This window comes from Calcarisporiella thermophila (genome assembly GCF_041956535.1).
Source record: "Calcarisporiella thermophila strain CBS 279.70 unplaced genomic scaffold VTP21scaffold_26, whole genome shotgun sequence".
NCBI lineage: Eukaryota > Fungi > Calcarisporiellomycota > Calcarisporiellomycetes > Calcarisporiellales > Calcarisporiellaceae > Calcarisporiella > Calcarisporiella thermophila.
Window position 1 is genome coordinate 423,995 of NW_027192216.1, and position 25,234 is coordinate 449,228.

The 25,234-nt window shown below is 47.1% G+C and overlaps 11 protein-coding genes across 11 annotated transcripts; 2 read left to right on the top strand and 9 right to left on the bottom strand.

Annotated features, from left to right (window-relative positions):
• Window positions 1-424: 424 nt before the first annotated feature.
• VTP21DRAFT_6361 (uncharacterized protein) lies at window positions 425-2,119 on the bottom strand (the record flags this gene model as incomplete). The annotated part of the gene is made up of 7 exons (XM_069396983.1): window positions 425-507; window positions 590-702; window positions 776-1,015; window positions 1,093-1,266; window positions 1,326-1,741; window positions 1,821-1,846; window positions 1,924-2,119. 7 exons carry the CDS (start codon window positions 2,117-2,119, stop codon window positions 425-427), a joined length of 1,248 nt encoding a protein of 415 aa, XP_069247246.1.
• A 1,065-nt stretch (window positions 2,120-3,184) lies between these two features.
• On the top strand, window positions 3,185-9,407 carry VTP21DRAFT_6362 (uncharacterized protein; the record flags this gene model as incomplete). Its single annotated transcript, XM_069396984.1, has 17 exons — window positions 3,185-3,206; window positions 3,350-3,396; window positions 3,476-3,625; window positions 3,717-3,957; window positions 4,036-4,121; window positions 4,181-4,255; window positions 4,329-4,538; window positions 4,631-5,111; window positions 5,181-6,197; window positions 6,276-7,179; window positions 7,250-7,391; window positions 7,459-7,970; window positions 8,058-8,164; window positions 8,291-8,466; window positions 8,539-8,656; window positions 8,758-8,923; window positions 9,005-9,407. 17 exons carry the CDS (start codon window positions 3,185-3,187, stop codon window positions 9,405-9,407), a joined length of 4,857 nt encoding a protein of 1,618 aa, XP_069247247.1.
• A 247-nt stretch (window positions 9,408-9,654) lies between these two features.
• Window positions 9,655-11,115, bottom strand: VTP21DRAFT_6363 (uncharacterized protein; the record flags this gene model as incomplete). The annotated part of the gene is made up of 2 exons (XM_069396985.1): window positions 9,655-10,760; window positions 10,821-11,115. The coding sequence occupies 2 exons, from the start codon at window positions 11,113-11,115 to the stop codon at window positions 9,655-9,657; spliced, it is 1,401 nt and encodes a 466-aa protein (XP_069247248.1).
• A 680-nt stretch (window positions 11,116-11,795) lies between these two features.
• VTP21DRAFT_6364 (uncharacterized protein) lies at window positions 11,796-12,858 on the bottom strand (the record flags this gene model as incomplete). Its single annotated transcript, XM_069396986.1, has 7 exons — window positions 11,796-11,879; window positions 11,954-12,097; window positions 12,168-12,260; window positions 12,319-12,358; window positions 12,436-12,473; window positions 12,574-12,638; window positions 12,810-12,858. 7 exons carry the CDS (start codon window positions 12,856-12,858, stop codon window positions 11,796-11,798), a joined length of 513 nt encoding a protein of 170 aa, XP_069247249.1.
• Window positions 12,859-13,397: 539 nt separating this feature from the next.
• VTP21DRAFT_6365 (uncharacterized protein) lies at window positions 13,398-13,932 on the bottom strand (the record flags this gene model as incomplete). The annotated part of the gene is made up of 3 exons (XM_069396987.1): window positions 13,398-13,454; window positions 13,545-13,580; window positions 13,708-13,932. 3 exons carry the CDS (start codon window positions 13,930-13,932, stop codon window positions 13,398-13,400), a joined length of 318 nt encoding a protein of 105 aa, XP_069247250.1.
• A 69-nt stretch (window positions 13,933-14,001) lies between these two features.
• Window positions 14,002-14,678, top strand: VTP21DRAFT_6366 (uncharacterized protein; the record flags this gene model as incomplete). Its single annotated transcript, XM_069396988.1, has 4 exons — window positions 14,002-14,047; window positions 14,117-14,226; window positions 14,299-14,407; window positions 14,467-14,678. 4 exons carry the CDS (start codon window positions 14,002-14,004, stop codon window positions 14,676-14,678), a joined length of 477 nt encoding a protein of 158 aa, XP_069247251.1.
• A 188-nt stretch (window positions 14,679-14,866) lies between these two features.
• On the bottom strand, window positions 14,867-15,927 carry VTP21DRAFT_6367 (uncharacterized protein; the record flags this gene model as incomplete). The annotated part of the gene is made up of 4 exons (XM_069396989.1): window positions 14,867-14,956; window positions 15,036-15,050; window positions 15,132-15,242; window positions 15,319-15,927. 4 exons carry the CDS (start codon window positions 15,925-15,927, stop codon window positions 14,867-14,869), a joined length of 825 nt encoding a protein of 274 aa, XP_069247252.1.
• A 398-nt stretch (window positions 15,928-16,325) lies between these two features.
• VTP21DRAFT_6368 (uncharacterized protein) lies at window positions 16,326-18,538 on the bottom strand (the record flags this gene model as incomplete). The annotated part of the gene is made up of 6 exons (XM_069396990.1): window positions 16,326-16,417; window positions 16,502-16,949; window positions 17,041-17,589; window positions 17,663-18,004; window positions 18,067-18,319; window positions 18,387-18,538. The coding sequence occupies 6 exons, from the start codon at window positions 18,536-18,538 to the stop codon at window positions 16,326-16,328; spliced, it is 1,836 nt and encodes a 611-aa protein (XP_069247253.1).
• Window positions 18,539-19,301: 763 nt separating this feature from the next.
• Window positions 19,302-20,875, bottom strand: VTP21DRAFT_6369 (uncharacterized protein; the record flags this gene model as incomplete). Its single annotated transcript, XM_069396991.1, has 2 exons — window positions 19,302-20,270; window positions 20,411-20,875. 2 exons carry the CDS (start codon window positions 20,873-20,875, stop codon window positions 19,302-19,304), a joined length of 1,434 nt encoding a protein of 477 aa, XP_069247254.1.
• A 608-nt stretch (window positions 20,876-21,483) lies between these two features.
• On the bottom strand, window positions 21,484-24,032 carry VTP21DRAFT_6370 (uncharacterized protein; the record flags this gene model as incomplete). The annotated part of the gene is made up of 3 exons (XM_069396993.1): window positions 21,484-22,781; window positions 22,857-23,855; window positions 23,948-24,032. The coding sequence occupies 3 exons, from the start codon at window positions 24,030-24,032 to the stop codon at window positions 21,484-21,486; spliced, it is 2,382 nt and encodes a 793-aa protein (XP_069247255.1).
• A 226-nt stretch (window positions 24,033-24,258) lies between these two features.
• Window positions 24,259-24,507, bottom strand: VTP21DRAFT_6371 (uncharacterized protein; the record flags this gene model as incomplete). Its single annotated transcript, XM_069396994.1, has 1 exon — window positions 24,259-24,507. The coding sequence occupies one exon, from the start codon at window positions 24,505-24,507 to the stop codon at window positions 24,259-24,261; it is 249 nt and encodes an 82-aa protein (XP_069247256.1).
• Window positions 24,508-25,234: the final 727 nt, after the last annotated feature.

Sequence of the window (25,234 nt, forward strand, 5' to 3'; positions counted from 1 at the left end):
GAGGAGATTTGGAAGAAACGCCCTCTGCTCGCTATGTTCAGTATTCTTTATATTCATAATAAATTAAATACAGTAAAAATTGGTAAAGTTATATGGTTTAGAGGCGAAAACAATAAATATCGGCCAGGGGAAGAAGGAAGAGGGAAAAAGCCAAAAAATAAAGTAGTATAAATATAGGAGTAGGTATATTTAGACAAGGTTTTATGGGCTTTGTATAGCACCCTATATGATATAGCAAGGAGAGAGGGAAAAGGGGAGTTCCGATTATAAATAGACCTGAATTTCATAATAAATTATTTCAAAGGTATCAAAAAACCCAACTAAAAAAAAATGATACAAAGAAAATAAAGGAAAGGGCGTGGAGGTCCACGGCTTAGCCAAACATCCGCTACAGCCTATGGTTTGCATGAGCTCCACGGATTTCTTAAAGATAGCCAGAGTTTTCGAGCGCAATCCGATGAATAGAGGCTACGGCAGCGGGGAAAATAACCCTCGGGTTTTCTGGATCTAGAGAGACATGCAAGGAGGGGAGGTTAAAGTTAAAGTGAGGAGCAAAGAACGGGGATGAAGAGGGGGGGTGGGTTCTTACCGATATTAATTCCGGTGGTAAAATGGATGTACATTAGTCTCAAGGAGCCTTTGTTCTGATTCGTAAAATACTTCCAAAAGAACCTGGTCACCGGGTCGAATTGGTTTGGGCCCCTAAAAAAGAGAGAAGAGGGAGGAGAAAGTTCAGCCAACCGGGGCCATTAGAGCATCAAGCCCAAAGACTTACTTGTATAGCTCAATATACTTTGAAACCCGGATGCCTCTCTCCATTTTCTCTTGCATCACATCTATCTTGTTCAGAAAGACTACGAAGCAAGCCTTTCTGAGCAACGGGTTGGTGCAGAGGGAGTGGAAGATCGACACGGCCTCCTCCAAGCGGTTTACCTTCGGGTCCCAGATGCTCACTTGGTCGTAGGTAGAGAGGGCACATACATAGAGGAGACACTCACAGGCCTCATAGTAGGAGCTAATTGTCATAAGAGAGGGGTGAGATGTACGGTGAGGAGAGGGCTGGGCTCCAAGGGAATGGATGGGAATACGTACATCCAGTGGTGTCGTTGCGACGAATGTCCCCCAAGGTCGTAGAGGAGATAGTTGTCATTCTTCACCGTGGCTCGACACTCTGTCATTCCGATGGTTTGCGCATATGCGTTCACAATGTCTGTATCATTGGGGATATAGCCGCGCTCAGAGATGCGGTCGAGGTCGTCCAGGAAACTAAAGGGGAAAGGAGATTAAAACCGGAGGCTGGCAGCCCTCACAATAAAGCCGCTTACTAGTGTGCTGAATCCTGCAAACAGGGGTCGATCCTGGTCGTGTACGCATTCCTGATCGCTTTGTCGGCCCACAGCGCTTTAATGGCGGGGATCGATTTGTGGAAGAGAGTGCTGATGTAGTCCTCCTCTTGCAGCCTACTCCGGGCTCTATCTTTGACCCGCTCGTCGTCTGGGTTGCGGAACTGGTACACCAGGTTTCCCTTGACCCAGACCGGCTTCGAGAGCGGCTCGAACTTGAGGATGGTTTTATAGTGCTCGAAGTTTTCGTCCAGGTCGGGGATCTGCCTTTTCTTGTAGAGCCGGTAGCAAAGCGTGTGGATGGTCTTTAGGACATTATGGTAGATGATGTATTTGTAGAGCTCACGCTCGATGTGGTTGTAGCCGCCGCCGTAGACGACCTGGATCTGCTTCATGATCTACAGGGTGTGGGTTAAGGCAGAGGCAAGGGGGATTAAAACTCCGTGATCCAATGCAGAGACATTATGCATCCCATACCGAGGTCTTGCCCGACTGCTCCGGGCCTGGAGGGGAATTCAGTGAGACGATCGGGTTAGCTTCCATTCGAGGCCTCTACCAGCAATTGGCCGTGCTTACTTACCAAGGACTAGCAGCGTGATATGGGTCCGCTTCCACGGCTTCTTCGGGGAAGAGCTGCTCTTGTCGCGGGAAAATCGAAACCGCACAAATTGCGGCAGGCAGCTCTTCGTTGTCGGCGAGTGACTCAGTCTACTGTTACGCGTGCGGAGGTTGCCGTCCTCGGAGCGCTCATTGTTGGCAAGGAGGGCCTTTGACATCACTGCCCGAGTAGGTTGTCGTCCGGTTGGGAGGCTACGATAAGCTCGACAGAGATAAAGAGCGGCGCGCGAGCGAGAGCGGCTGGCTAGGGGGGGAGGGAAGGAAGCGGGGGAGGGGGGGGAGGGGGAGTGAGAGAAAGGGGAAGGAGCGTCGCAGCAATATTGGGAAATAAACGGAAATAGAGTTTGGGAATTTTCTCTCCCACAACACCTCTTGCTCCCCCTAGCGTGCCATCCTATGCTGCATATTACTACAAAAACTCTCTTTCTTAGTCCGCCCAGGCGTAACGTTGAATAAAAGCCAAATCTTGGGCCAAAAATCGTTTAAGTTGCTCCTGAAGCATCTTAACTTGTGCACATACAAAACACAAAGTACAAAGTTTCCGGCATTTACAGTTTGGAGCGTGGGGTGCACAATCTAATCTCTCTGCCCTTCCTCGGATTCTCACCTCGATCCGGAATCCGATCCAGATCACTCATGTGATCTAAGATGCGAAAGGGGTTTTTCGTGCTGCGGGAAGCGCTGCCCATATCCCTTATGAAAAATTGGAAATTTTACTGTAGCTTTTCAAAGATCTCCCTAAAGAGTTCTCTCTTTGCTGAAGAAAAATATAATGCAAAATGCCATGGCGGTGAATCAGACCCAGGCCTCCGCAAAATAGGTGCATCGGAAATCTTGAAATGTCACATTTTTTCATCAAAAAGCATAAGAATAAACATGGTCCCTTCTTGGCAAAATCTCCAAAAACAACACTCGAGCAGTTGCAATAAAGTAGAATAAAGATAAAGAAATGGGCAAAGGGCTTAACTGTGCGGTTTAAAAAGGCCCTCTTCCACAAGTCCATGTTTAAAAAAATTGGATGACGTGTAAAAATTAATTTTTATCCAATTTCCTTCAGAAAAAATCGTTTGGAATCTGCACTCCACTAAGATCTATACTTGTTCATTGCTGTACCCTCACAAACCATTTGCTTCGACAGCAACAAGTGAATTGGGATCAACTCACCCTACTCTGAACGAGTTGTTTCCGACGCCGTGTTAGTTTCTCTTGAATCCGCCCCAACTATGAACGATCGCTTAGATCAAGGTTTGATAGATCTTTTATCCATCGGTCTCGAGTCTCGCTATATTAAATTCTCTATTCTCGATTCTTCGCTCTTTTCCACCTTTTTTGTCCTCGGTTCCCCTCGGCATCCTTTTGTTCCCTCGTCCATTTTATATAGAGGTAAGATTGGCTCATTCTTAAACACATGGTGGACGCGTTTGCGGCATCCTGCGTCGAGTTGGATGCTCTTGGTTGCTCCTCTTTCGTCTCTCCTGGCATCCCACTTACCTTCTTCGTGACATTTGCATTAGATCAACTACCTCATTGCCCTATTCCTTACTACCAGCCCATTCCACCGAGCAGCACACTCCATTCTCGAAGATTTACGAGCACAGCCTGATCTTTTACCGCACCGACACGATTGGCAGGGGAGAGCGCAACTGTGCTCGTTTGATGAACTGGTAGTTATCGCAAATTCATTTTCTCCATAGGTTTATCGCTCTACCTTGCCTTTATTAATCGAATTCTATCAATGGAAATTAATTTATTCAGCGTCAAGAGAACCGGCATGTGGACCCAAGCCATTTGAGGCAACTGTTGCGACGACTCGTCGACCATACCAATGCTTTGTTGCCTCCCCCGGCGCCTGGTTTAAGGACCCTCTTAGGGCATGCCGATGGCTCGCTGTTGCGCACCAAGAGCCTCCATGGGCTTAAACCATGTTTGGCCAAGGGTACGGCGGCCTTACTCAACCGAATGATTCATAACCCACATATTCCTTCCGAAAATATTGGTAAATTGCTTGAATCTGGGGCCATTTTATTTATTTCTTTTTTCCAGTGACGGATTGACCGTTTCTGCCGCTCTGTAGGGTTGTCTCTAACGGCGCGCGAGCTCGGAGGCAAGCGGCCCAAGTCTCCAGGTTTCCCGAGATTCCTTCCCAAACATTATGAAAAAGTGAGTGATAGTCCTTCCTAAAGAATGCACTTGTTCTAATTTCACAATCGCGATCACAGCTTGTAACCATTCACGGCCATAAATTCCCTGTGTTCTGTGTTACGTTTGATCGCACCGGGATGCGACTGATTACGGTATAACTCACCCTCTGCCCTTTCTAGATAACCATTGATTAAATAAGCTTAATGGCTATTAAAAACAAAATAGGGCGGCGACGATTACCTGGTGAAGATTTTTTGTGCGCGTACCGGTTACCTCATGCTGACGCTTCGTGGACACGAGGATGTAATCACAGACTTGGCCATTAACAAAGAAAATACTCTCCTTGCCAGCTCGTCAAACGATGGGGTAATTAGAGTTTGGAATTTACAAAATGGTTCACCCGTCGCAGTTCTCCTTGGAAACGTGGACTCACAGGTTAGTATGGGAAGAAAAAAAAAACGATACTGCTTGCGTCGATATTGCTTCTTCTTAAATTGGAAATTATGTTTTGTTTTTCCAACCTCTAGCGCAAAGGGTTCACTTCGGTTCGATTTTCACCGTCGCCAAGACCCGAGTCCCGTTATCTCGCAGCGACCAGCGAAGATGGCTTCACGCGTCTATGGAAATGGGATCGTAATGGAAACAAGTTCGACTCGCGGAATCCTATCCTCTTGGATTGCAAGACTTTCCCCCGGGACGAGGTACAGTGCTTGAATTTTAATCGTTCGGGCACGCATTTCGCTGTTTCAGGCAAAGACGGGTTCATACGCGTCTTTTCTACGGTACAACCTCCTGCGCCGGACGAAAAAGGAGGTCGAAGGTTAGTGGAGAAGCTCGGAGAGCCGGTATTGGTCGCGCAGCTGGATGGCCATCGCGCCCCAGTCACTTGTATCGAATTCAGCCACGATGGACAAAAAATCATTTCTGGGTCGCAGGACGGAACAGCGCGGATATGGGTTTACGACAAGCAAGCAAGGGAGTGGAGTATTAATGAGAAAAACTTGTGCCGTAAGTTCAGTTTGCTGCCTCCGATTGCCTTGATGGGCCCCATTAATTGATGTATGATGTTTGGATCAGTGAATGTTCAAGCGCAGGATGACCCGGATACCAACCCGCCTGCTGGGCCAGCCGATCTCGCTACCTCCAGCGCAGATCAAGGATCTGCTCAGACTACCCTAAATGAGCCACAGCCGCCTGTCTCTATAGCCAGCACAGCTGCAACCTCCGCCCCCATGGACGAAGACAGCACTTCTGTTACCCCACACCAGGCGCACCAGCCGAATACGGACGTTGAAATGGAGCCTGCTTCAGCTGGTAGCGGTCACAGTTTAAACGAGACCAACCCCAATCCTATAGTGCCCAACGTGACAACAGCAAACTTGAACCCTGGTCAGCCACCTTCAGCTCCTGTCCAACCCGACACAACTTCCACTATCCTCCCTAATGCAAACTCCATCTCCACCGGCCCAAATACCACTTCCCTCGATTCGACAGCTGTAGGCGCCGGTGCCAATGCTGGACCAGAATCCCAGCAGCGCAAAACAGTTGAAGTCGGAATGGCGATCTGGAGTCTCGATGACCGATATGCCATTGTTACCGCGACCACCGGACTCATTAAAATCTTCTCGACCGATACTGGGGAGCTCTGCCACACTCTTCGCGGCCACACGAAAGAAGTCTTTGTGATAGTTTCCCACCCGTCGGACCCGCGTATATTTTTTTCCGCTGGGTATGACGGAGTCATATGTATTTGGGATGTCCACACTGGCAAGGAAATCAAGCGGTTCGAGTTTACCAACGATCGCACGTTTTTTGACGGGAAGTTCTCGGAAGATGGGCTTATGTTTGCCGTTACCGATCACGAGGGAAGGTGCCTCTTGTTTGGCGTCGGCCAAGCGAGAGAACGATACGCCGACGCACAGGAATTCAGCGAGGGTGGGCAACAGTTTTGGCTGGATTACGCTCCGACCATCCGAGACGCTAATTTTAATGTGGTCGATGCCCATTCGCAGGTTGCTCCGCACTTGCTGGAACGGGGTCCTATCCTAAGTTTTGGCATGCTGGAGTATCGAAAGCAGAAGCGAAAAAATTATGGTAGATATTAGTTTGCTTGCATTTTTTTTCGTTCCCCATTCAGGTTAGCATTGCACATTGACATTTTTGTTTATGCAGGGCTTGACTTTCCAGTGGGGTTACCTCCCGGCGAGTTTGAGCAGGAGGAGCAACAGCGCCTGCAATGGTACGAGGAGGCAAGACTTGAGGTCAAAGAACGTACGGTTATACCAAAAATAGATCGTGGAAAATTATATCGGCGCAGACGGGAATTCTACACGCGTTCTGATGACGAGACTCCTGATCCAATGACTATGCTTGCGTACATCAATGCATTGCCGGATGATTCCAACGATGAGGATTACCATGTTTCGGAGGATGAGGACGAAGAGGAGTCCCTTTCGGAGGAGTCAGGGGTAGTTCGAGAAGTGGTGGAAGACGACGACGATGACGATGAATTTGTTGTGGAAGATGAGAGCGGGAACGGGGGATATACCCGGCGTGGACGGCGTAAGACTCAACAGAAGCGGAAGAGGCAGAGTACTAGACGCGGAAGAAAGAGACGGCGTCGAACCGGTGTGAATGGAGCCTTTTCAGAGTTGAATGATGATGAGGAAGAGGAGGAGGAGGAGGAGGAAGAGGAGGAAGAAGAGTTGGAAGAAGAGGAAGAAGAGGAGGAAATGGTAGACATGGACTCTGAGGCGAGTGGAGGCGGCTCCTTTAAAATTCGGCCACGCAGTCGTCGGAGGAGACGTACAAGGAAACAGCCCAATTATGCGGAGTCAGATGATTGGGATGAGGAGGATGAAGATGAAGACGAGGATGAGAGCGAGGGTGACAACGAGGATGAGGATGGAGATGCAGATGGGGATAGAGGAGAACGGAGGGAGAAGAGCAGGGCACTAAATCAGCATAAAACCAAGGGAAAGAGAAAACAACGAGTGATTGATAGCGAGGATGAGGAGGATTTCCAGGAAGATGATTACGGGGTTGGAACCTCATCCAAGGCGAGCACTTCGAAGAAGTAATATGATATTTTTTGAAACTGCTTCTGTGATTTTTCAATCGTGCTTACCTGTCCATTTCAATCCTAGATCTACGTCTCGACATGAGAGTTCAAAGGCGCGCCGGCGATCTGGTCGACCAGCCTTGAAGTCGAAGCTTGAGAACGAAGAGTTCATGCCTCCCGAGTGGGTCGCCTCTACTGAGCCCGATGTTTGGAATTACCATCCCCAGGTATTTTTACTTCAAACTGATCGAATTTGGCTCCTCGATGATTCACTGTGATCATTCCCCGGGTTAGGTCGGTGATACCGTCGTTTATTTCCGTGCTGGGCATGAGTTATTTATTGATAAGGCTCAGCCTGCAAACCGCTTCGATGTCAAGAAGCGGTTTGACCTCGGCAAGCTTCCTTGGGCAAAACGACCCGATCTGGAACAAGCGCTCTTTTGTCTCATCGAGTCCATTCAATACAATGTTGGGCCTCCCGTGTGGTGTCAACTGAACATGCGGGTCCTCGAGCTGTCCAACCTGGCTACCGTGCTCGATTCCCCCACCGCGCCCCCGCAATTCCACTCAACCCCACGCCAATTCACCGTGCAATACTACGACCACCCCGATGTGCCAGACTTTCTCGTGCTTTTCGAGCGATTTTGCGCTGGTGTACGCCAGGACATCCGTGTGGGCAGCACGGTGAATGCATGGTTCGGCGAAGCTGAGTATCTTGGCCGAGTGAAAAACCGAGTTGGGGGCCGCACCCGTAGTAGCGACTCGGACGGAATAAGCCGATATTGGCAGTGCTATTGTGTCGAGTGGTATGTGTTGCATGTTAACCTTAAGAGAAGCGCTTTTTTTTTTTTAAATCAACCTCTTTCCTTTTTCTCTTGGAATTCGGATATTAGGAACGACCCCGAGTATCCTCCTGACAATATGAGCCCGTGGGAACTCTGTCCGGTTGGGCAAAATGCGAGCGACGTATTCCGAGTCACAGAAGGTTTAAGTTCTGAAGGTGGGTTTATCGCCACTCGCGACATGTCAAATAAATACTACACGGGGGGACTTAGTTCCTCTCTGTTTTCACCCCTTCTTCTGACAACTTTTATTTTCCATTCCCTATCATTATGCCAATATTTAGTGAGGCATCGCGAACAGGGGATTATTCAGTCGCTCATCTCACAGCCTGATTTTGCCGTCTTCGTGGAGCCGGTCCCGTTGGATGTATATCCCGACTATCCTCTGGCGGTACCCTATCCAATGAGCCTGAACGTCGTGCTGGAGCGACTTCAGAATGGGTTTTATCGGCGACTAGAGGTAAGTGGGGCAAATCGCTTGTTTTTTAGATTCCAGGTTTCTGGATAAATGCAAACATGTTCTGCAATTCAGGCAGTTGATTTCGATGTTGACCTGATCCGGAGAAATGCTCACTCATACAACGAACCGCGTTCCCTAATATGTCGAGTAGCTTCGAATCTTGTGAAGGTGTACAAGGCGAAAGCCCAAGGTAATGATGCTATTCTGTGTTAAACTTTCGCATGTGAATTACGGTTGTGCGTAGAAATTGCTTACTTAATTTGGGGCTAATTTCCGCATAAATATGCTAAGGTTCATTACTAGAGGTAAACGAGCTTGTGTCGCATGAAGAAAACGGGCTCTCCGCAGATGAATATCAGGAATACCAGGAGGACGAGGAGGGCGATGGGGAAGATGACGATGGTGGCGAGGAGCATGGCGACTTGAAGGGCAAGGGGAAAGCGTTCAACTTAAATAGGTATGGAATGGGTAAATTCTCTCCTCTTCCTTCACATGTTTTCTTAACACTTCTCTTGGCCATTGGCTCTACTTTGTTCAGACCGGACGAGGATGAAGATGATACCCTCTCTCAGCCCTCCGCCTCTACTGCCTCTGCTGGGATGCGCATCCGCCTTCGCCTTAATCGCACACAATCACATGGTAAGTCCAGTACCGCTACCACTGGAGGACCGAAAATTCGGCTTCCAGTGGCGAAGCTGTCTCAAATAAATGGCACTGCCTTCCCATCACGGTCGACGGCAGAAAGCAACCACGCTGAAGAACAGTTGGATGGCGGCATATCAGGAAAGAGAAGTACAAGAAATGAGGCTGCCGCTGGACGGCGGAGAAGGCGTGCCATAGTGGAGAGTGAAGATGAATACCAAGAGCAAGAGGATGATGAAGAGGAGGAGGAGGAGGAGGATGAAGAGGACAATGACGATGATTATAATGATGATGAATAAAAAGCATTTGCATAGTTATTTTATATTCTCTAGTTTTTATTTCTGCCTTTTATACTTGATTTTTCTTTATTATCTATTTCTAACTCGTTTTCTTATTTTGCTTATCAATCTTTATTTTTTTTTTTCCTTTCAAAGTTGGGTATATTTCTTTTCTTTTTTTTTTTCTTTTCTCGCGAGTGTAATTCTTCTCTTTCACCTCTCCCATATTCAAAAAAATAAACGAGATACAAGAAATGCTTGTCGGGGGTTAAAATCCATGAACACCCGTTGTTTCCATCTGCAAGATCAGCTCCTCACTGCGCTTATACCACGAGTCCGGCAGCACTTGCTGTAAGGCTCTGCTTCCGCTATAGTTATAGCAGGAGTGAAGCGACAGCTGATGCAGCTTGGGGATTTTTTCAACAAAAACTTGTACCACTTCATCGTCCACCGTTCCAAGACCGGATACGTCCAATTTTCGAAGCTTGGTCAGCCTCTCGGGTAGCAGCAAAAGCGCATTCTTGGATATCAATAGGCAGCACTCTACACTCAAAGTCTCCAGCTCTTTACATTTGTCCAGGATTGCGTGGAAGCCCTCGTCCGTAATTCTGCTACAATATGCTAGCGAGAGCCGGCGCAATTGGGGTAATTTTGAGACCAGTTTAAAAAGAGTCGAGTCATTGAGGGAATAGTTGTAGTCAAGCTGCAAAGATGTCAACGGCAGCTGGGTCAGCACGGGCAAGATGTCACAGGAGATCGAGCGACAGTTGCTAATATTTAGGGAGGTTAGGGATTTCATCCCCTGGGCTATGGCGGCAATCCCAGAATCAGTGACGTGGCAAAAGGACAAATCCAAGGTGGTCATGTTCGGGCATCGACTCGCCAGAACCGAGAGCTCTGCATCGGAGACGTTTGTGTATCCCACATCAAGCTCTTCGACCGTATCGACTAACGTGGCTATGATGTATCCGATTTTTGAGCATTTTAAATGTTTCAGAAACCATTTTCTAACCCCCTTGAGCCTCGTGACCAAGTACTTTAGGTCCTCGTCTCGAATCTGAATGCAGTTCCGCACGCTGCACACCTCAAGGCGTAAACACTCTCCAAACTGCTTTATTCCCTCACCCGACGCTTCCACTAATCCGTCTAGACAGATCTGTCGCAAATTTGGAAGGCGCTTGGGAATCAGATACAGGCTGGAGTCGGTGAGGGCGTAGCAATTGCGCAGATTAAGATTAATAAGATTCGGGCAATAATTTAGAAGGGAAGCAATAAATTTGTCGGTTATGTGTGATTTGTTCAGTAGAGATGAAAAATCTATCGAGCGAACGTATCGTCCATATGGAGTCACAGAGTAGAAGGAATGCGACTTGTCTAATTAAAAGTATCGGTTAAAGATCAGGCTTCACTGCTAAGGATGCCATTCATATTCACAATCGTCTCGGGATCTACCCCTGGCTCTGCCGCTGAGCACTTCGGCCATCCAGTGCCAATTTGCTAGACTTCTTTTCCTTCTTGCTTTTTCGGTCCCTTCAATTACTTGCCACCATTTGTTCAAGATCTCGGTTTTTTCGAACCTTACATGCTGCCAGATATAATACTGCAAAGCGGCATTGGCCCAGGTGCGACGGACTAATGCACATTCAAGAAGATCATTTCGTGGGAGATAGGAGAGGATGTTAAGGATTATCTCTAAGGGAAAATCGATAATACTTCCGCCGCTGTTCATAGCCAGATATTCGCGACAAGATTAGAATTCCCACAAATGGACATTTATGTATCCGAAATTGGTGTGCTAAGCCACATTCTGGAATCATATTTAACGATTTCAACATTGTTTACCCCTCCTTTACTTTCTTTCTTTCAAGTGTGCGTCAGACACAATGGCTTTTAATGGTGAGTAGATGTAACAGGCTGAATAACAGATGGTCTAAAAATGATGACACCAAGGGAACCAGAAACATAACAATGACGATACTTCTATTTATAATACCAATTGTTCCTACTGAAGCCTAATTTACACACTTAGACAGAAAATAAAAAGCGTAATACTAATTCTCCCTTGGTTTATCATTGCTTAGGTTTATAACTTTCTGACCTTGACGGCCATTCGTTGTATTTCTAGCTTAGAATAAAGATAACGTTTGAATACCGTTGAGCCTCGTGATCTGAATATTGTTTGACACAAGTTTCAAATTTGTTTAATGAAGAAAAGAAAAAAGAATCCTACAATTTTTATAATAAAAAAAAAGGTAAAGAAAAAAAAAGAATAATGGATTTCAAAAGGCAATTCAACACTTCCATCTTATACTACGCGAGGCGCCATTGAACGAAAGAAGGAAGAAAAAGAAAAACGCTCCAAAAGTGAAAGATAAATTGTCCATAAAATACCCTGAGTATGCAGTGTTATCAATCGAACGCCTCCTCCTGAGATTTTCGGGCAAGTCTTTGCACGCGCTTCTTGAAGGCAGGGTAGTTGTCACGCCATTCTTTCTGTATATCCCCCAAAAGACACGTAATTAGTTCCATGGTCTCCTAAATACTATCCAAAATTTGATTCAACGTACAGCAGCCTCTACGTTGGCGGGGGATTCGTCGTTTGGCCCCGAAAGCATCGAAATAACGCTAAGGAGGATTGTCTCGACGGTGTGCACGGGGAGCCATCTTTCACTCGCCTGCTCGTACCCCCACTTGTCATCGCCAGGCGGATGCTATTAATATAAATCAGCAAAATAGAATTATTTCTCATGACTTCAAAAGGACTGAGCAGAGTGAAATTACGAGAATTGAAATGCAAACTTCTCCGTCCGGATACACATTTGGATGCCAAATTTGTGTTGTAAACCTTAGTTTAGGTGGCATCATAGGATAAGTCTAAACAAAAAAGACCCATGAATTAAAATGCCATGGCTCAATCTCAATCTGTAGTTACCTTGGGAAAGCTCATTTTGGCCTTGAAGAATCCTCCCTCACTGAATAGCATATACAAAATGGATTGGATGATCTAGCATTTACTCTGAGAAAAACAAAAACTCCTGGAAATACTTACTATGGAGTGTCAGGAGGGCCAATAATCATAACCTCCCACTATAAACAATGGACAAAATGAGATTAATCGGGATGATTATTAACCAACCATTGACCAATCAGGATTCTCTAGGCACTATAAAAATCTCAGACCACTTACCTCGAAAACATCGTTGTCATCGACTAAACCAGCAGAAAATCCTTCCACGGGATTCTTTTTCAGATCTAATAGTATCGATAGGGTGATTAGCCAGAGATGTTGTGATCATTCAGTTAATTTTTGCGGAAAAGTCAAGTGAAATCTCCAGTACTTGCTTCACAAGTTCCAGAGACAAGCTTGTGAAAATGAGCATATATATATATATCCACATACACGCATGGACGCATATACATTACCTTTGAGTTGCTTCTTCAGTAGAAGGGCAGCTTGTTCTGTCTGCGACATCTTCACTGTAAGAGAGCCTTCGTATTTAGTGGGGAATGAGAACGAAAACTAGGAGAGCGATTGCAAAGGATTTTATATGAATTGCTGTCGTCAAGGACTATTATCACCTTTGAAAGGAGTGATTCCGCTCTCTTTGACTCTGAAGACCAATAAAAGATCGTGGCACAGCACAACGTTAAGCAATTCTTCCGATTCGATTAATTAATTAAATATAACCATGGGGAGAAGCAGCCTTAACATGGCGCCATATTGGGATGAAAACACTCACGAAAGAAGTGGTCCCGCGAGCATTCCCATGGAATGATCAAAGAGCAGTTAAGCGAAGCTGAATTTTTACAAGTAAAGAGGTCGGAAAAAAAGAGATATGTGCATGCATAACACTTTAATATGTAAAGCTTTGATCCAATTATACTTCGCTCTGATAGAGACTGCACTCTATATCCATGGACGTTCCCTCTTGACGGACACACCTCTATGCTAAATAAGTTTAAAGAGGAGAAGAATAAATTGAAAAAAAAAGTAGATGTCTACAATTTTTATTAAAATAGATAATGGAGAATGGGGGAACAGCTTCTAGTGACCCTTGTTGGCGAGAGCTAAATTCATGTAAATTAATAAAAAAAAATTATATTCATTAGTCGTGAAATCTCAGTAGAACTGGTAAAAAAAAAAAGATTATAAATTACCAGCAGGGTTACGGGGGTCATTCTTGTACTCTTCGACTGTATTGAAATAAAGCAAAAATCAAAAATCAATCATATGCTCATTCATTTAATATAATTAATCGATTTCAAGATATCTTCTAATGTCTACTAGTGAATGCAATCGCATGTAAGAATAAAAACTTACTCTGAACCATCTTGCCTTGGATCTTGGATACAAGATAAAACACGACCGCACCAGAGGCAACGAAAGGTGCCATGGGGCGCCAGAAAGGAGTTGACCACTTGTGGAGTGCCATTTTTCTAAGTTGACTTTCCGAGAATTGTGATGAAAGAATCCGAGATCGTCAAGAGATGAGTGAGCAGGTGTTTTGATTTTAAGTCGAAGACCAGGGGTCAATTGTGACGTCATCTAATATGATCTAAATTTTAGGCAGTATTGACAGTCAAGGATATTGCTAATTGCATTCAAATAACAATAATGTTAAGGATTATATTAAGGAGCTGTTTACAAGCGAGGTCAAAAGGTAAGATGCTGCCCCATATATAAGAATGTAACAGCATGTCATGTTGTCAAATGTATTCCTTTTTAATAGGTAATTCATGCATTGCAATTCGTGCGAGTTCACAACTCGTTGGCACTCCCGACCCTTCCTCTAACCTTCGCCCTGTAAGATATTTCACCCCCGAAAATGAATTACCAGAAGTAAAATTACCTTCCCGCTGATTGTGCTCTTTACTTGTTCTAGAACTTGCCTTTTTTTTCAATTTTGATTAGGAAAAGGAATGGAGATTGCAACGTGAAAGAGTCGATCGCTTCAACCATGGCTTTTGGGCAGAGAATAATGCGCTCTTTGAATCGCAGCTAGAATCATTCAAGGCCCAAGGTAAGGTTTTGAAGAAGCGTATATCTGATTTGAGTCGACTTATTCGACGTTTCTTATAGTTAAAGAGAGCAAAGGGGAGGTCACCTCGGAGGATCTCTCTCGTTTTTACAAAGATTTCCTTGATCGTTCCTACCAACGGCATATGGAATATAATCGACAGTGGTGGCGGGAGAATATCACAATGCTCGTGCCCGGGTTCAGAGCATTGGTGCGGGAATGGAAAGAAAGAGGGAGGAAAACGACCGATTATTTTCAGAAGAATGCCACATGATGAGCGCTATCTTTGTGTATGATATGTAGAAATTATTGAAATTTGCTTTTTATTTTTGCTTGACAAAATAATAAAAAACATTAAACAACGTTATATAGAGATAATTAATCGTAGAGAAGGGATGCAAGAGTATAAATAGTGATGAGAACAAATGATTACAAGAAGCTAACGTAATGAAAGGAGATAAATTAACAGCCTTGCCATTGAATGCGAATTCTCCCAGCATTAAGATCACCGATTCTATCAAACGCCGCTGGCGTCATATCGATGTCACCGTGCTAAAAATAAGAATAATTTTCAATATAAAGCTGGTATACGAATAAAAGAAAAAGGAATAATCCTGTTTGTTTATATTACCTTGCAAGTGGGACACTAAAAATGGGAAAATGAACCACAATGTTAATAGGAAGACTTTCAAATGATATGGTACCAAGATGGAGAGTAAAAACTTACGATGTCTACGATTTTTACTTTTACGCTTCCCTTGGGTCCGGTAATGATGATACACTGGTTGCACGCGGGAGAAGAAAGTGGATTAATAAATGTACCAAAATCAGGCTTATTCTATCCATCCAAGTCATGTTATTGTTAATCAATCTTCCAATAAAGTGTTGCGTGGAGCCCAAACAAAGTAACCTACCAGAGCGGCAACGAAATCCGAGGACGTCCAATTTTGCTCGCAAGCTGTCAGTCCAACCCCAGGGTCGTAATATGTTCCGTCCCCTTCACCACTCATAGGAAACCCAGGATATCCAAAGTCTTGCGGAACCCATTCTCCTGTAAAGTAACCTAGCGCCCCGAGGATAATAAGTGTATTGGCAAGAAACAAAAGCAGTCCCAAGAGAGTGAGAATGATTTGACTATGTTTAGAACGATAGAAACGAGGAAACCAGCGAGACAGCATAGCGGGAATTGGGTCCCATGGCTTATCATCTTGGTATAGAGTTGTTTTTTCTGATGTTGAAGATAGATCAGAATTGACTTGATTTGATGGAGCAAGAGGGGCGGAATAGAGCTTCGAGGAATCATATGGGGTGAGAAGATGATGTTGTATCTCAGGAGTGGCAGCTGCATTATGAGCTTGTTTGCTATCGTTACAGGATGGATATGAAGGCCCGGAGAGACCGTGCGAGGGAGGGGGCGGGAGTGGCTTCGAGGCCGGTATATAAGTACAGGAGTTTAAGCTTGCATGTTGCGAGGTGGCATCTGCCGTATATCTTTCTGTATTATAATTTGCCTGCGATGACATGGCTGCATTTGTTTTATAAAAATGAAGAAGGGGAAATGAACGGAAATGATGGTGTGTGTTCCTCCACTTTCAAAATGGGAAATTTTTACATTAAACATAAGATTCAAATCGGGAAATCCGAATACTCGCCTATTGGAATGAATCGAATACTAATTTAGCAATCGATTCTAAACCTATTTGTAGAAAAGAAGCAACAGGTTACTTTCAGGCTCTACGAAGTTGATTATCACTTTGTTTTATTGAACCATTTTTTCATAAAGAATGGCCGTAAAATGATAATCCAGTAGAATGAGGAGAAATCGGATAAAGTTACTGAATTAAAAGAGGCGAAAATAGGATGGTAAATATCTTTATTGTTATCTAATAGTAATAAAAAAATAATCTGTACAAAAAATCAATCAATTTTTCCCGCCCTTGCCCTTTTGGTTTCCACTTTTTCCTCCCTTCGACACCTTGATACCTTTCTTCTTCAGCAGTTTCACCTTCGTTTCTGTTCAGAGGAGGGAAGAAAAAGAGAGAAAAGCCAACTTAGACACATTCTGGCTGTAGATTGAATGAGCAATAAACAACTCACCTTCAATAAGCTTCTGATCCTCCTCCTCGTTAAATTCGATTTTCTCCTCTTCGGCCTCTTCCGGCTTGTCTGCAACCCTCGATTTCGAACCTTTTTCCTCCTTCTTCGGTAGGGTATTCGACATCTTCTTGAATTTTGCAACAAAGAATCCATCCATGTTGTGCACATGCGGGTAGAACCGACGTGTCAGCTTAACGGTAGGATGGAAAACTTTGCCTCGGAACTTGGTAAATCCTTCTCTACCGAAATCGAGTCCTGTTGGCACGAGCTTGACATTGGGCCGTTTGGTGAGAGCATAGTTGACCACCGCTTCATTTTCCTCCACGGTAACGGAACATGTGGAGTAGACGATGTATCCCCCGGTTTTCGAGGAAGCGTCAACTGAGTCGATGGCAGAGAGGATAAGTTGCTTTTGGAGATGAGAGAGCATCATGAAATCTTTTTCAGTCTAACAAACGCAATTGAAATAAGTGAGATTTCAATAGGGATGCGATTCGAGCGAAAGAGTTCGGCATAGAGGGAGAAGTGGCCAAAATTACCTTATTCACTTTTACAGACTGATCTTTGGAAATGACTCCTGTTCCACTGCAGGGAGCATCCAGTAACACTCGATCAAACCCACCGATGACCGAGGGGAACTCACGACCATCATAGTTGCACACTGTGGCATTTTTCACCCCCATTCTGTGGATGTTTGCGACGAGCGACTTAAGACGATCCTTGTTGGCATCGTTGGCAAATACCATACCCGTGTTCTTCATCAGCGCCGCCATGTAAGTTGTCTTACCTCCGGGGGCGGAGGCCATGTCAAGAACGCGCTCATTTTCCTGGGGGGCCAGGGCCATCACGGGCAGAAACGAGGATGCGGCCTGCAGCATGTAGTGACCAGCGAGGTATTCCGGAGTAGCACCAATTGGGACCTGCGAATCGAACACTTGGAGACCAACCTTGGTCCACTTGCCTGCGGGCTCAAGATTGACGCCACGGTTGATAAGAGCCTGAGCAAGATCACGCCGACGGGTCTTAAGGGTGTTGGTACGAATAGTGACGGGGCGAGGTACCTCGTTTGCTTCGAAAAATTCAATTGCCTACATTATCAATTCAATTTTGGGGGGTTGATTTTCCCACGATAATCCAAAGCTAGGCATTTAGAAGACTCACCTCTGAGGCCGTGAACAGGTGGAAAAGTTTCTCAAGCAGATACTCAGTATATCCATAGTATAATGCCATATCTTTAATGAGCTGATCTACATAGTCCGTCCTTGACCGCCCCGGCTCTCGCAACTCATTAAAATTGTTCAACACCCGCACAATCTCTTGGATTCGGGTATGGATAATTTGCAAGTCGGGCGCCATTGCACGGTCTCGTTCAATCTCCTGCCCACTTGGTAAGATGTGCTTGTCAACCTCCACAATATTGGTTTTTAGCTCCTCATCAGCAAGTGCGGCGTCCCGCTCCTTGCGAGCATCCAGTTTGCGCGATTTGGCCTCAAGATCCCCCATCTACATTGAAAGAATGATAAGCACGTGTAAGTTGCAAGCATCATTTGGGAAAGGAAATTTACCTCACTGTCGTCGGAATCTTCGCTATCATCAGCAACGAAATCATCTTCATAATCGTCTTTTGTTGGCAACGCATCCATATCCTCCTCTTCATCCTCGTCATCGTTAAATAGAAACTTTGAATCCTTATCCTCCGTCTCCTCATCGCTTCCAACAAACTCGTCTACAGCATCCTCAAATACATCCTCGTCCGAATCATACTCATCCAATGAACTTTTTACTGGCGCATCATCGAGTTTGTTCTTCTTAGATTTTCTAAAGCAAAAAAAAAATGTTAATCGTCCTCCATGGATGTAATTGCCAAGAATGAATGTGCCCTTACTCCTTCCCATTTGCGACCTTGGCTTTCTTTGTGATTGTCTTGCCAGCCTCCTCGATCTTTCTCTTTTTCTTTCCTGCAGCAGCTTTGGAAGGCTTCTGTTCAGTGGGAAAGGCCACTGGATCGGCTTGTTTGTTTTTTGCTCGTCTACCCATGTGATTTGAAGTATTCTATCACCCCGAAGATGCTGGAATAGAAAAAATAAAATATGAAAGTGCAGAATTATGTAAACAAAATCCAAGTCACAACACCGAATTGGGCAGTCACAATTTCACCGGCTCTGAAATCGTTTATCTCACCTTTGGAGGGAGTGTGAAAAAACTAGAGCGCGGAAAGAGTTAAGCTTATAAGCTACTGTGTCAAAGCAGCCTCAAGCAGTATATTTATATTTTTGATCCGCTTTAATTCACCAATCTTGGCCCGCGATATCAAGATTTTTTCATACGAAACATTATTCTCTGGTATATTCGCAAGGCGCATGACTCTATTGAGCAGAGCCTGTCGATTTCGATTTGAACCTACTTAATGCTAGATAAGGCGTTAGAGGAACTCTAATGTGTATTTAGTTATATTTTATTATATGTCGATTAACATTCATGGACAGACAAGGTTAGGGAGGTTGCCCCGAGATTATAGAAAAACATAAAATAGGCTGGCTTGCTCCCGCCTCTCCCCCCTTACAAAAAAGAAGAAATTCACAAGGGCAGGAAAAGTAAATTGACAAGAAAGAAGAGGGAGGGGGGGATGAAGGGGGGGAGAGAGGGAGGGGGAGAAAGAGAAGAGGAAAGATGGGGAGAAGTTCTCAAAATCACACATATACAAGATCTCCAATTAATATTAATAGCACACAAAAACAAACAAACAACCAATCAATCAACTCATCCATCCAACAAAGATAAAGTCCAGTTTCGTGTATGATCACTCTTCCAGCGAGTGGTGTCCCGACAAACTCATTCGCCGCTCCTTTTCCATTTCCAGCTGATTATAGAGGAGAAAAAGCGCCTTTTCGTTCGACTCGGCGGTGCCTTGGATGGTAAAGAGACGGTCGCCTGCGCCGTTTTCCTGCTGCACGGGCGCAATTGAAATGCGAGACCCGGAGAGTCTGCGGATTTCGGAGATCTTACTCCCCCCCTTACCGATGATGCATCCGACCATATCTAATGGGACGAACACGTTCTGCGTGCGTAGTGCCGAAGGCGGGGGGTAGGTGTGAGAGGGCTGCTTGGGATGCATCATCGGGGGCTGTTGTTGCTGCGGTTGCGCCTGTGCGGTGAGGGCCTGGGTGGGGTCGTAGAACGGGGAGGAGGGGTGGGGGGCGATTGGGTCAGCGACAGCCGGTCCTGATATAGACCAGCGCCCGCGGTAGGATCCGGCGTCATAGCCAGCGGTGTCGAGGTGATGGTGAGCGGAGAGCGCCGAGGGCGGAGGGGGGGTGTTGAATGGATCACGAGGCCATCCACTAAGTCCGCCCGCCGCTGCGCCGCTCATCCCGCCAACGGCCCCTCCCATGCCTCCGGTTGCCCCAAGACTTCCTTGCCCCGAGATCGAGAGTCTCACTGCTGGATTGTAGAGGATGGTTCCCGCACCGCGCTCCCAGTCCTCCAAAAGGCATCGGCCAATCTCCAATACGGCCACTCGAACCGCATCGGGCGTGCCGGCCTGCACCTCAACAACTCGCTCCGTCGACTGCGGCAGCATTTCCTTGGATGCAACCATTCGGGCCCCAGACACATCTTGGATGTGCTTGATCTTGGCTCCTTGCCGTCCAATGATGGTGCCCATCAAGTTGTGCGAAATGAGCAGGCGAATGGTGATCAAAGGGCCTTTGACGCCAGCGCGCGGGTTGACGGGAAGCTCAAGGAGGGTCTGTGCTATGTACCCGTAAGCCTAACAAGATAGCAAAATTGCGCAAGCCCATGGTGAGCAATCTGATCGAGAACCAGGTGGAGCTCCCTCTCCCCCAGCCCAGAGAATGGCCTGAGGGAATTCGCTTCTCGAGAGGATGCCCCAAAAACAAACACACTCACCTGCGATACGCCGTCCAGTGTGCCCTGCACAGACAATACCCTATCGGGTACTCCTTGCACCACTTTCGACACTCCCGCCTTAACCCCTGTGGCCTCCCGCAAGTGGGCGACATTCTGCCCGTTCTTGCCGATAATGGCGCCGGCTTCCTTCGTTGTGACTAATGCTCTCATGTTGAGCAGCGATCCAGGGCCGCCGGGGCGTTCCGATAAGGGCGATTCGTGGAATTCATTAGAGCTGCTGCCGCTCATTTCGTTCTCGAAGGCAAGCTCTTGATCCTCTTGCGCTTTTTTATAGTCTGTTCCAGAATCGTCTTCGTTGGAATGGCTCACTCCATTATGCCTGGCTCTCTGATTCATGAATTCCTTCTCCTCGAGCGGCTTCCTATGTTCCTCCTCCCTTTGGTCTGCGCTAGACAGGTAGGTGCCGGCTAGTTTGGAAGCGAGCTGCTGCTCTTGGTCGTCCATTTCCCAAGCGTAAAGAGAAGGTAGGTTAAAATAGAAAGAAGAAGAAGAAGAAGAAGAAGAAGAAAAAGCGGGAAGAGTGGAGTCAAGCAAATGAAATAAAGTGCGTCAAAAAAAAATGCTAAAACTTGTGAGGAATGCAGTAGCTAAATAGGGCTAATGGAGTCATTCAATAATGAGAAACATTAATTTAAAAATGTAAAAGCCGCTGAGCAAAGGAGAGAAAAAAAGAGGGGAAAAAAAAGGTGCACAGCGGCGGCAAATTGGGCGTATTCAATGAATAAACAAAAAAAAGTCGGGACCTGAAGTTTTGGAGGAGACACAAACCGATTTTGTTTCGTCACGAATAAGCCGGCGATCGGCTTCCAGGTAAAAGATTGTCAGTCGGGTTTGTTCTCGATGACACTTCGTAATAGCTCCATGTTTCAGCTTTATTGCTAAGTACAAATTAGCCAACCCGAACTCCGTTGCCCAAAGAGGCCCTCCCCTTGCCTCGACATATTACCGATAGATTCCCCCCCTCCAAGCAATGGGGTCGGTCTGAAATACACACTGTTTATTTCGATTCATTTAGCATGGGTTTGGAATTCCGGGCGCTTTAATTAGCTTGCTCACAGCCCTATCAGTTCGTTGCGCAGCGCTTTCTCCCGCTCAGCGCCCATCATTTCGTATCCGCCCACTTGCATACTGAACGTTCCCGCTCCGCCCGTCAGCGAGCGCAGCACGGAAGAGTACCCAACCATCGCACTAAGCGGCACGCGCGCCCGCACGATTCGCCGGCCCCGCTGTCCCATCCCGTCTGCGGAATGCACCGATACTCCTAGCGGGTCGGGCGGCAGGTAGAGCTCGCCCGTCGCTGCGGCACCTTCACCCTCCGACTGTTCCTCGTCGTTGTCGAGACCAAGAATGTGTCCACCCCGGACGCCCACCATATCGCCAACCACTGCGCCAAGATGCTCCTCCCCGACCTCCACCAACACGTCCATGACCGGCTCTAGCAGCACAGGAGAGCCAGCCCGTACCGCATCCGATAGAGCCTTCCCGGCACTTGCCGACACCGCGCCCACAGTGGACTCTGGCCCAAAGAGCTTGAGACCGTGGACGTGAATGTCAAGGCCGGTCAGAGGATATCCGAGGAGGATTCCGCGAGAGATGGAGGCCAAGACGCCGGCGTGGAGAGCAGAGTGGAGCTCCTCCGCCGAGAGATGGGCCGAGGAGGACATGGAGGCCCTGGGGGCCTCCTCATTCTCACCGGAGTCTGCGGCGGCCGTGTCACCTCCAAGCACTTCGGTATCCATCTCAATTCGGACCCGATTTCCACCCTCGTTCGGCTCGCCTCTATCCCCCTCTGGCAGTGGCTTGACATGGACTGCAACCTGCGCGCGCGCTCTCTTCCCAGCAATGTCGCGATCGTAAAGGCCCGTGGCCGTCCCCTCGCATTTGGCGGTCTCTCGATAGGAAATGCGCATCGGTCCTATCTCCGCATTGACCTTCATCTCCCGGAGCCGCTCCTTTACGATCTCGAGATGCAATTCTCCCATTCCACTCAGCAGAGTCTGGCCAGACTCGGGATCCACCCTCACATGCAACGAGGGATCTTCCCGCTGTAAGTTTGCTAGTGCTTCCTTGAGAGACCTCTCCTCCGACACCGAGGCGGGCTCAACCGCACACATGAATACGGGGGCTGGAATATCAATGCTGTCCAGCCGTAGGCCCTTTCGTGGATCATTCGATCGCACGAGGGTATCCCCGGTTCGCGTATCACGTGTCCCGAGAATCACCCCGATGTTGCCAGCCGAGATGGTGGGGATCTCTTCCACCTGGTCCGCATACATCTGCAGCAATTTGGTTGCACGCTCCTTAGTCTTGGTGGTGGCATTGAGAAGCATCATGCGATTATCCAGTTGTCCTTTTGGCGAAACGATACGGATTAGCCCAACCATCCCAGAGGAAATAAAGACAATGCAAGATAATCCAAATTTACCAGAATAGACGCGTACAAACACCATGGAGCCTCTTCGCGCGTCATGGGTTACCTTGAAAGCCAGCGCCACCAGTGGATCGTTCTCCTTAAGTGGGATGGAGATCTTTTTCCCATCGGACAAGGTTGCTACCGGTGCAGGTCGGTCCAGAGGAGAGGGCAGGTAATCCACCACCGCATCCATCAAGGGTTGCACGCCAATGTTCCTAAAGGAGGCGCCACACAAAACAGGCACTGCCTTGTTCGCCAGGGTGACGCGGCGTAGAGCTGCTTGAATGTCTTCTGCCGGAACGGCAAGATGGTCGCCGTTGGCAAGAAAGACCTCGACAATTTGCTCGTCCAACTCGGCCAGCGCCTCCACCAGGGCAATGCGAGCTCTGGAAGCCTCTGGGTTGGACCCTGCGTCCAACGGAGTACGCTTCATGCCGCTCCCACGAGCATCCTCCCACTCCACCTGCTCCATCTTGACGACATCTATCACGCCACTAAACTTTTGGCCGCCCTCCTCACCCCACAGCGGCAGCTGACAAACGAGAGGCCTTGCCCTCAGTTTTCCGGCAATCTCCTTGACCGCCTTTCCATAAGCCGCGCCCTCTCGGTCCATCTTGTTCACAAACACAATCCTCGGCACACGGTATCGCTCAGCCTGCTTCCAAACGGTTTCCGTTTGTGCCTCCACCCCCGCTACGGCATCCAGAATAGTCACTGCGCCGTCCAGCACCCGTACGCTCCTCTCGACCTCCACGGTGAAATCAACATGCCCCGGGGTATCGATAAGATTGATTCGATGAGCTTTCCAGGGAAATGTGATGGTGGCTGCCGTTATTGTAATCCCTCGCTCGCGCTCCGCTTTAAGGTAATCCATGATGGTGTCGCCATCGTCAACGGAACCGATTTTGCGAGAAAATCCGGAATAAAAGAGCATACGCTCAGTGGTGGTGGTTTTCCCTGCATCTATGTGGGCAATAATCCCGATGTTGCGAGTTTTGGCCGTCGAGAAATCTGTTCGAAATGAGAATGAGAATTCAGTGCCCCGAGGTTCAATAGTTGGGTATATAAGGCATGTTAACGAAAACCTTGGGTCGATTAATGACCTCCTTTAGGCACTGACGAGTACAGGCGACATTTTAGTATTCGCCATGGTGGCACTGTTCTATGCAATGCCAACGTCTTGAGCATTATTAATATTTTTAGTTGGGTATATCGAGAGCATATTTTTTATTTTCACTTGATTATAGAGGAAACGTAGATTTGTGCTGCGCCATTGAACAGTATTAAAAAATAGCCAACCAAGAGATATATGGAACAGGATATAAAACGAATAGGCAGTTCCAGCCCACAAGCGTGATTCCAATAGACGCTTCAGCTGACTTCAACGGTGATATTGATGGGCGGGGACTCGTTTTTAGCAGCTGCACACTTCGCGGCAATGGCACCCTATGCCGCTTCCGCGGCAAATACACGTTGCAGAGTGACTCCAGAAGAGCCTGCGCTGATTTTGAAAGTCAGGCGTGCACTGAGGGGGACCAGCCGCGGAGGGGGATGAGGTCAGCGAGGCCTGGTGGGCAACGCGCGGGCCATGTGGTCGTTGAACGTGCACTGGATGCTGGAGATTGAGCTGATGGTATTGAGCGTGATTGTGGGAACCAGACATGGGTTCAAAATGAGGTGCAGGGAAAGAAGGTTGAAGAGAAGGAGGAGAGGAGGGGGCGAGGGGGGAGGGGAGAAATAAGCTTGAGAAATCAGAATAAAGAGCGAAGCAATATCAGGACCTTGAACTATAGATAAGAGGGCCCGCTTATCACACGACTCACGCTAAACTATGCTCCCTCTCTTTCTCCTTTGAACAAGGTTGCGAGAATCTTCTGAATCGCATTTTCGTCAGACTAGGTTTCCTGATTTTTTTAACCGTTTAATTTCCCCGTTTTGTACTGCTCTTATTCTATCTGAAGCACGGACTGTGCACGAGTTGGGCTTCGCCCAATTTTTCAGGAAAATGGCGCGCCCGTTCTTACGCAAGTTCCGATTGAGAAATCGCTTCTGGCAAAAGAGGCACAGGGAAAAGCGCTTTTAAGACATCTTGCGTAGTCCATCCTGAGAGTGGAGGTCGATGAAGCTGGCCTCGTTGGCATTGTGGGGCTAAGGCAGAGATCTAGAAGAGACTGATGCAAAAATAAGGCTAAAACAATCGACATCGGGCAGACGGTGCTGGGCCAGAAAAGAGCAACGGCCTTTGAACGCATTTGTCTCTATCGGAGAAAAACGCGCTCCTGCGTCAATGCCAAACAAACTCGCTCCACCGGCAGTTCTGTACGGAAGGACTGGCTCCTGAATTATTGGACATTCCTTCTCTGGATGCCCAATAGCCCCCCTTAGGTTAC